This window comes from Glycine soja, chromosome 10, assembly GCF_004193775.1.
Source record: "Glycine soja cultivar W05 chromosome 10, ASM419377v2, whole genome shotgun sequence".
NCBI lineage: Eukaryota > Viridiplantae > Streptophyta > Magnoliopsida > Fabales > Fabaceae > Glycine > Glycine soja.
In genome coordinates this window covers 35617004-35625938 of record NC_041011.1, presented here as the reverse complement: position 1 = coordinate 35625938, position 8935 = coordinate 35617004, and the positions used below count along the sequence as shown (strand labels likewise).

Below are 8935 nucleotides of genomic sequence, written 5' to 3'. Positions count from 1 at the left end.
GATCTACATGTTGATATGGCAAAGTTTGCTTCCTTTTAGGAGGAACTTTAAATGTTGAAAAACACAAAAAAATTATGTCAAACGGAAAAAACATGTTTTTTTACCAGAGATTTGCATGAAAGGTACGGTGGAAAAAAAGGTTGAGACTTTGCATGAACACTATAATGTGTTGGATAATGAGAATTTCATGAATTCTATGTAAGTTTAGTTGGCACTTTCTCATGGCCAATGACACATGAATTGTATTTGGTGGGGTGTAACACCGTTGATGGTTGATTTCTTGTCCATTCACATTACATGGTATGTTATACTGTGATATTTTATTAAACTTTTTTGTTGATTGATTAGAATTTTTTAGATAAAATCCTTCATAGATAGTCTATTTCGAGACCTCGATAATATGCTTCTGCTGCTCTCAGAATCAAATGATTGTCATTACAAATCAATACAAGATTTTTCAACATATTTTACCTTTATGTAATTTTTCATAAGGTTACTTATCCCATAATTACTTCAGATCAGATATGCTTAATTGTAGACTTATTAAGTAATGGATTAAAATAAATAAATATATTTTGTTAGTATAAGTAATAGTAATTAATTCATTTTAAGTCCTTCTTAATGTATAATATGATATTTGTATAACATGTAGATCTGTCTTATTCTCGTGTTATTTTTTCACCATGTTACATAGCTGCAAGGATACATGGAGGGTCGGGATATATCTTATACTCGTTGACCTTCTTTGCATTTTAAAAAATAAAAGCCTTTTGGACCGTAGGAAGTGACAACATCATTGGGTTCTCTCAATAGAAATGCCCATGGCAACTTTTCACGCAGAATTGGTCATATTCCATCGTAAATGCAGGGAGAATATGAAGTTACTCCAATAGCTATTTTAAGGTTTAAATTTTTTTTTTATTTTTTTAATTTAATGTTTTTTATTTTTATTTCTAAATTTTTTAATATTTTTTTATCTAAAGTATTTTAAAAACTAAAATAAAACACATAATTTAGAATGATTAAAATAAAAATAATTTTACAAGAATAAAAATGCAAAAGTATAAAGATTAAAAAAAATATTTAAACTTAAGTTTAATTTTCAATTTATAAATTAATTTTACTCAATTCAGGTATTATTATCCAAACTAATTGATCACCTCTCCTAAAAAAAACTAATTGATCAAAAAAAAAATATTGCCCAAACTAAACTTATGTACATATTTTAGCCATAGATTAAACTTAAAATCTAATAATAACAAAGCAAGTTTCAATTGAATTGTAGAGGATCATAAAAGAATTAGCTACAAAGAAGTTAATGATTTTGCAAACACTTAGTGTATTGTATTAAGAAAAAAAAAAACTACAAATAAAGATTAACACAGTCAACAGCAACACCTTCTCCAAGAATCATGTGTATAAAGGATCTCCCCATTTCCCTAACTCTACACTCACACAACACAAAAAATGCCTTTTGTTATTTTTCTTCAATTAAAAGATTAATTTCTATGCGGTGCATGTATCTCATAATTACGACCATTGTCCACATAAAAAAGTAGCACCTCTATAATCCTTGTCGACAAAAAAAAAACGTCTGTATTCCTTGCCTCTAATTATCTGAAGTAACATTAGCGTAGAAACATCACATGTACATCATCAAAACCAGTTCAACATATCTGCCATTTGAATACTACCATGGGAAAGAGGAAAAGAAAGGAAAACTTGGAGTTAATATACTTTAGGATACAATGTTAAGAGAAGATTGGTAACTTCTCTTGCTCAAGATGATTGAGCAAAGGTCTAAAAGTGTTTCTCAACCATCCTGAATAAAATTACAAATATAATAAAATTAATAAATAGCCTTGTTTTGATATCTATACATATAATATTTGACACTTTCTATCAAGACATACATATAAATAAAAAAATATATAAAAATGTAGAATTTAATTTAACCAATTTTATTCAAATCATGTAAACAAATCCAGGTGTGTAGAAGGACTACATTTGTTTCACTATTGTCAAATAAAACTTATTAAAAACATATTCGGCTTAGGATAAGGCCGTCTAAGTTTACAAAAGAATTCAAGTCAAGTACTGAAATAAAATAAAGTAAAATAATATGTTCAAAACATCATACAATTAAAATAAAAACTCATGTCTCATTGTCACATCCTATCAAACCATTGTGTCTCAGCGTCCTCTAACACAAGGTTCTTTAAAACAATCCACCTAACCACACACAAGGAGTAAGTTATCACATTCATAAACAGATAGAGATAAACGAAAGTACACACACATATAAAATATAATATAATATAAGTAAAAGAAACTCAACTTAGCATAATTCACATCATTTTACCATTTATTGTGTAACATCACTTGTCTTAAGAATCTAATCACAAAATCATATTCTACACCTTCATATTAATCACGTGTTCAAAACAACACATCTCAAGCACAACACAACATTTCACCATCACATAACAAATCACAATGATCATTACATAAGTGTTATGCAATAGATACACTAAGATTCAATCCTATATACAATCTCTTCGAGCGCCTAGGAGTGCATGACAAGATAAACCGCACACTAGTAAGTCAAGTCACTCTCACTAGGTGAAATTATAGGGAGACTAATCAGGGTTATGTTGTTTTGTGAAAATGTTCCAACCATGTAGGATCGACATAGACTTAAAGGAGCACTCAAATCTAGTGTATTTACCTCCAAGGCCTAGATTCTGAAGAGTCTGTTAGAGTCTCTCCCTCCTTATTCAGGTCCAACTCATAAAATATTTTAGCACACAAATTATATCTATGAATTGTACAAAACACACGACTCCTCAATTGTTCTCAAAATAATTTATTCATTGCGTCTCAAAGTGATTAAACTCGTCGGGTTCCCACAGTGGATCTCATCATAATACTCGTTGCGCTTTAACTCGTCACCTTTAAATGATCTTATAGTCGTGTGATTGTAAGGTTCATAACTCACAACTCGATGCACACAACATCTCAATACACATGTATCTTAAATTTCTATAATTGCTTCCAATTGATAGCATTTGCCTTTTTTTTTCTTTTTATAAAACAAATATTTATTACAGTCAGAAGAAGTATTCTTGTCTGCATTCACCAGTATATTATTACAAGGTACAAGATTGAATTGTATGGCAAGTTAGCAACCGAACCAAAAAAATTAAGCACAAAAGAACTTCTACTCTGTTCAGAAAACACTCAGTAGAAAACTAGTTTTCAAAGCCAAAATTAACAAAAGAAAACAAAAGTCATGGCAAGCATCAAATGACGATAGCACAAAATAAAGCCAACCAGCATTTTTTTAGTTCAAAACATGTGCAGTTAATATGTTTAATGGTATGAAGGGTTACCTTGAGTGCGTGATTGTTCACTTATTAACTATAAAATTTTGAAAATAACTCAGTTCACTCCCTCTAAAATTATACCTTACCAAAGTGGTAACAATAAACTCTTTTGGTAAGAGAAAATACATTAATTCAATAAATAATTTAAAAATGACGGGGAAAAGACTAGAGAAGAACACACACACATAAAATAATCAAAACAAAAAGAAATCATTTTCAATTAAATATGCCGTCTCATCTTAACATTTTTCCTCTAAGTGTTACTTTCTATGAATCATATTGTTTTTATAAAATTTAGGTTTTATATTCATTTCAATAGCCACTTTTTTGTTGGAGTGCAAAGGCCGGATATGTAAATTTATTTTCTTTAACTTTGCACATGAGTGAATCGTTGATATAAGCTTAAAAAATGCATAACTCAAAATAATATGTTGCTGAAGAATTATTGATCAAGTCCAATAACATTAATTAATCTATCTAATCAATTTTACTTAATGATATAAGAATTGGATACTATTGTTGTTGGTATACTTGGTTATATGGGATCATGGTACAATTATTAATTTTCGAAAGAAGGTAAATGAAGGGTATTTCACTAGTTTAAATATTAAGAGACAAATAATAGATTGAACAGAGGTAAAAAGCCTTTAATTATGAAGTAAACAAAAAAAAAAAAAAAGAATCCTTCAATTGGTTTAACAAAAGATAATGATAACTTGTTCTTTTTTTTTTTTTTGTTACAAAAAGATAATGATAACTTGGAACATTAATAAATAATGTTCGAAAATACTAGTACAACATAGTTCATACGCTTACAAGTATTATTCTTCCCCATTAGAGGGTCAAATAATTAATTAAGCTATTGTCTAGAGATCTTGGTTTAGTTGTACTTAAACCTCTCAAATTTCTGACTTTCCTCCACGGTCCTGTGGCTGTGTCTTAGACAAGATCTTTCATAACGAAAGCATTTGAAAAGGAGTAGTTGTGACCCAACAAATTATTGCTTTCTCCCATGGATTTCTACACAATGAACCTCATAGCACAGTTACTTTCTTTCATTACATCTAAACAATGCCACTGAACACAAATGTTGACTAATTTATTTTGGTAGAATTTAAGGCACAACTAATCTACTTTCCTGTTAATTTGAACAACTACATTATCACCTATGCCTCACAACCACTCCAACACACTCTGTGTTGCCTCCTATATAATACCAAGACATGCATTTCATTCCACATCCTCTCAAAGATTCATTACCTTATAGAAAAATGGCATCTACATCTGAAACACTAGGAAACAAGATGGCTATGGGAATGGGATCATTAACTGCAGCTTCCCTGGCAATGTTGCTTGCTTTTGCGAATTTGGCAACGACTATAGCAACAGTTGACCCCATTGCAGCCACAGGGAAAGAACATGTTATTGAGCTATACATGCATGACATTCTAGGGGGCAGCAACCCGACGGCTCGACCTGTAACTGGCTTGCTGGGGAGCATATACAGTGGTCAAGTACCCTTTGCAATGCCAGTAGGATTCAACACCCAAGGGACTCCCATCCCCAATGCCAATGGTGCTAACCCCACCGTCAATGGAGTTTTTGGTACCCCTTTAGGTACTGGATTGGCTGGTACTTCATTTGCATCAAACTCAGGTAATAACAATCAAAACAATGCCCAGCTGCAGTTAGGACCTGATGGACTGGGACTAGGCTTTGGTACAATCACTGTTATTGATGACATATTGACCTCTCAACCTGAGTTGGGGTCCCAAATAGTTGGGAAGGCTCAAGGGGTGTATGTGGCAAGTTCAGCAGATGGGACAAGACAGATGATGGCATTTACAGCCCTCTTTGAAGGAGGGGAATATGGTGATAGCTTGAACTTTTATGGCTTGTACAGGATAGGAAGCACCATGTCACAAATATCTGTGATGGGGGGCACAGGGAAGTTCAAGAATGCAAGGGGGTTTGCTGAACTGAGAGCTCTTATCCCACCAGGACAGATTGCCACTGATGGTGCAGAGACACTGCTGAGGATCACTATCTATTTGAAATACTGAAAGTTTAGTGTGGAAATCTAAAAGCAATTGGGTGCTGTTTGATTAAGGATGAGTATGAGATTGGTCTTGTATATTGTCAGTTTGATACTTTGTTTGCAGAATGCATTTGAAATCTTAATTGTAATCCCAAAAAACTTTATGGTGATTTTTTTTCTTTCTTTTTTTCCTAAATGATGAATTCTGTCACTTGGAGGTTGAATTTTGATTTTTCAATACAAGCTAAACAGCAGAAACAATAAATGCTGGACTCAGAAAATGATAGGTTACAAGTAAAACTAAAATAAAAATTAAGCAAATCAGTCATAAGCTATAATGAGTGCTGAAAGCACTAGCTATGGTGTGGACATAAGCCATAAATAAAGCAAAACAAATGTAGGATGGAAAATAATCAGAAAAAACGCAGACAAACAAAAAAGACAAAGTTTACTGCATATGAAGCATGGCATATAAGAAAATGTTATTTGTTAATTCATATATACACTCAACTTTACCGGTTCACAATCTGATTAACAATGCATCAGGAGTTCATAAACAATTTCCACCAAACCCATTCCTCTACATCAAACAGAAATTACGAAGTTAACTTTCAACAAAATAAACCTATACATACAAAATGTTGACCAAACTAAATTAAGGGCTGAAACCATGAGATATTTTTAACTACAGGAACAAACTGTTATTACCAGAGGTAGCTACCAGTGATTATTATTGACATAAATTATAGAGGGATCTCTATTGCTAACTAATACGATCCACCTTCCAATTCAACCAATGGACACCATTGATAGACAACTATCAACCATGATACATGCGAATTTTATGATAATTAATTATCAATTTGAATGCAGATCTTCACATTTCATCACAAACTGGTGACATTAACATGAGAATTCAAGGCAGATTCATCAAGCCCATAGAGTTCATCTATCAAGTGCATTCGAAGCGATGCAGGACCTTTAGCCATCTTCATTCCTAGCTCACCAGCAACACCAAATACAGCTAATGCAGACACTGCAGCATCCAAAGCATGGCTTTTGTCAACAGCAACAAAGGCAGCAATCAGTGCAGTGACTGAACATCCCGTTGCTGTTATTTTCTGCATCATCGCCACCCCATTATGAGCCCCAACAACTCGATTTCCATCTGTGACAATGTCCGTGGCTCCTGACACTGCAACTATTGCACCACTTGTCCGAGCTAACAACTTTGCTGCTTCAACCGCATCCATTGACTTGTGAACACTGTCCACACCCTTGACAATGTGTAGTGACTAATTTTCTCAGATAGAAGGGGAGAGAACAACTAATGAATGTTTTAGTTAAATTTTCAAAGAGCCCCAAACATATTTTTTTTGAAGAAATATTGGGCCAGTAGTCATTACTCATTTACAAGCACTCTAATGTTTATTCCATGAATACCATAAGAAGAATAAGCAAAACATCAATTTAATCTAGTTTGGCACAAACGATCAATTTGGGTCCTTGACATTATTAACACTATTTTGTCCCTGAAATTTACAATACTGGTAAATTTGGTCCTTAACATTAGAAAAATTAAATTTACCCAAGGACTACATTTGCTTCTTCGTAGCATTAGGAACAAATTAACACAGACAAAACATTTGCTTTTAACTAGACTATTTTATTCTTTAACTACTTTCGAAACTATTCACTACTTTATCTTTTAATTATTTCCTTACTTTACCCTTTAACTATTCTTTTTAAAACTCCCATATCATGTTAATTATACTCAATTATTAAAAGATAAAAATTATAAAAAAAAACTATTAATTATAATTAGAATGCACAATTATTGTCTAATCAATCACAAATTCTTGCGCTGAATGATAAAAGTTTGCTCATTTTTATAATAATTACTTTAATTTATATCAATTTGTATGATTTATAATTAATTGATGATCGATCACCTTGGAGGCAGCGTTGGTGTGTGGCTGTGCGGCGGCGGAGGCTTGGGAGAGCGCGATGATCTCGGAGGCGTTTCCCCTGACGACGGTGGGCCTGAGCTTCAGAAGTTCGCGGCAGGCGTCGAGGCGGAAGGCGGAGGCGGAGGCGGCGACGGGGTCGAGCACCCAGGGCGTGGCGAGAGTCATGCAAAGGCGCGCGGCGGCCTTCATGGCGGGGAGCCAGGAGGGGGAGAGCGTGCCGACGTTGACTACGAGGGCGGCGGCGCGCGGGGTGAAGTCGGGGAGCTCCTCGGCGGCGTGGAGCATGGCGGGGGAGGCGCCGGCGGAGAGGAGGGTGTTGGCGACGATGTCCATGGAGACGAAGTTGGTGATGCATTGAATGAGTGGGGATTGGGAACGGACCTCGGAGAGAAGCCGCCATGCCTTCGAACCCCACTCGGTTTCGGTTGTGTTTGGGTCCATAGAGAAAATAAAAGTGTATGAAAGAAGAATGACAGAAAGAGGTGAGAACTGAGAAGTGAAAAAGTGCAGCCAACAATTATGCAAACGGTTCGGTGGTTGACAGCGTACTAAGGGAATAGATGCGGTCTCGTGAACGTATGAATTGACTTCAAGAGCAACGGCTGTTTTTCTATAATTATAAAAAATAAAAGTGACTTGGAGAATCTCTAATAATTCAATTTTTTTATAAAAGGTAAAAATCCTTAGCCTATATATAAACCAGTAAAATACTTGCACTGGTGTTTTTTTTCTCTCTTTTTTTATGGGTTTTTATTATATTTAGCGATTACATTTTAATTTTATTGTTATTCCTCATAAGTTATTTTAACAAGCCCATCCGATAAAGTTAGAAGATAAGATTGTTGCTGAATTATAAAGACGAGGATAAAGAAAAATAAATTTTAAATTATTTAAATTTATTATCATTGTATAACGACTTGGCAAAGTCAGAGTCAACAAGAGATTTTCACTTATCATGGATCCAAGAAATGTCAAATGATCAAAATAAGCAATTAATTAGTGAAAGATAAGTTTAATTGAATGTGTCTTAAAGATAAGAATAAAAATCGGATTCAAGAGTAAGAGGATCAAGATGAGATTAGCCAAAGCCTTTGTAAACTAGCTGAAATTGATATCATGGTAGCTAGCTAGTTAGTGGCCTAACATGGACAAGCACGACCTTAGTTATTTATGATCTTTTTTGTATAAATAGGTGTTTGAAAAAAGTTAGAAAGAACAATCAAACTAATCAATCAATATAGTTATCTTTTTTAGATATTTTTATTTCAGTTTATTAGTTTTTTGTTTTTTTATTTTCAATTTAATTTATCTTTTAGTCTCATACTTTTTCCAAATTTTGATGAGGGATTCAAATTTTGGAATCATGTTGGAGCAAACAACTAAACATTAGCCAAAACAAATTCGATTAAGCTTGTTATTTCACGTGACAACAAAATTGACATGTCCGGTGAGACTAAAGTAGGTGAATTGATTGAAAAATTTGAATCATAGGCAGAGTTGTGTGAACTTATACATTTGCATTCTGGTAAGACCACTACAGT

The 8935-nt window shown here is 33.7% G+C and overlaps 2 protein-coding genes across 3 annotated transcripts; one reads left to right on the top strand and one right to left on the bottom strand.

Moving 5' to 3' along the window:
- Positions 1-4615: 4615 nt before the first annotated feature.
- Positions 4616-5648, top strand: LOC114372314 (dirigent protein 16-like). Its single transcript, XM_028329812.1, has one exon. The coding sequence runs from the start codon at positions 4658-4660 to the stop codon at positions 5447-5449; it is 792 nt and encodes a 263-aa protein (XP_028185613.1). The 5' UTR covers positions 4616-4657; the 3' UTR covers positions 5450-5648.
- Positions 5649-5889: 241 nt separating this feature from the next.
- On the bottom strand, positions 5890-7984 carry LOC114372313 (hydroxyethylthiazole kinase-like). 2 transcript variants are annotated; one of them, XM_028329810.1, is made up of 2 exons: positions 7377-7984; positions 5890-6719 (listed from the first exon to the last, which is right to left on the bottom strand). In XM_028329810.1, exons 1-2 carry the CDS (start codon positions 7833-7835, stop codon positions 6312-6314), a joined length of 867 nt encoding a protein of 288 aa, XP_028185611.1. In that variant the 5' UTR covers positions 7836-7984; the 3' UTR covers positions 5890-6311. The 2 variants fall into 2 exon arrangements, with proteins under 2 accessions (XP_028185611.1, XP_028185612.1); XM_028329811.1 differs by having other exon boundaries at positions 5890-6701; positions 7377-7983.
- Between the last annotated feature and the right edge of the window lie 951 nt (positions 7985-8935).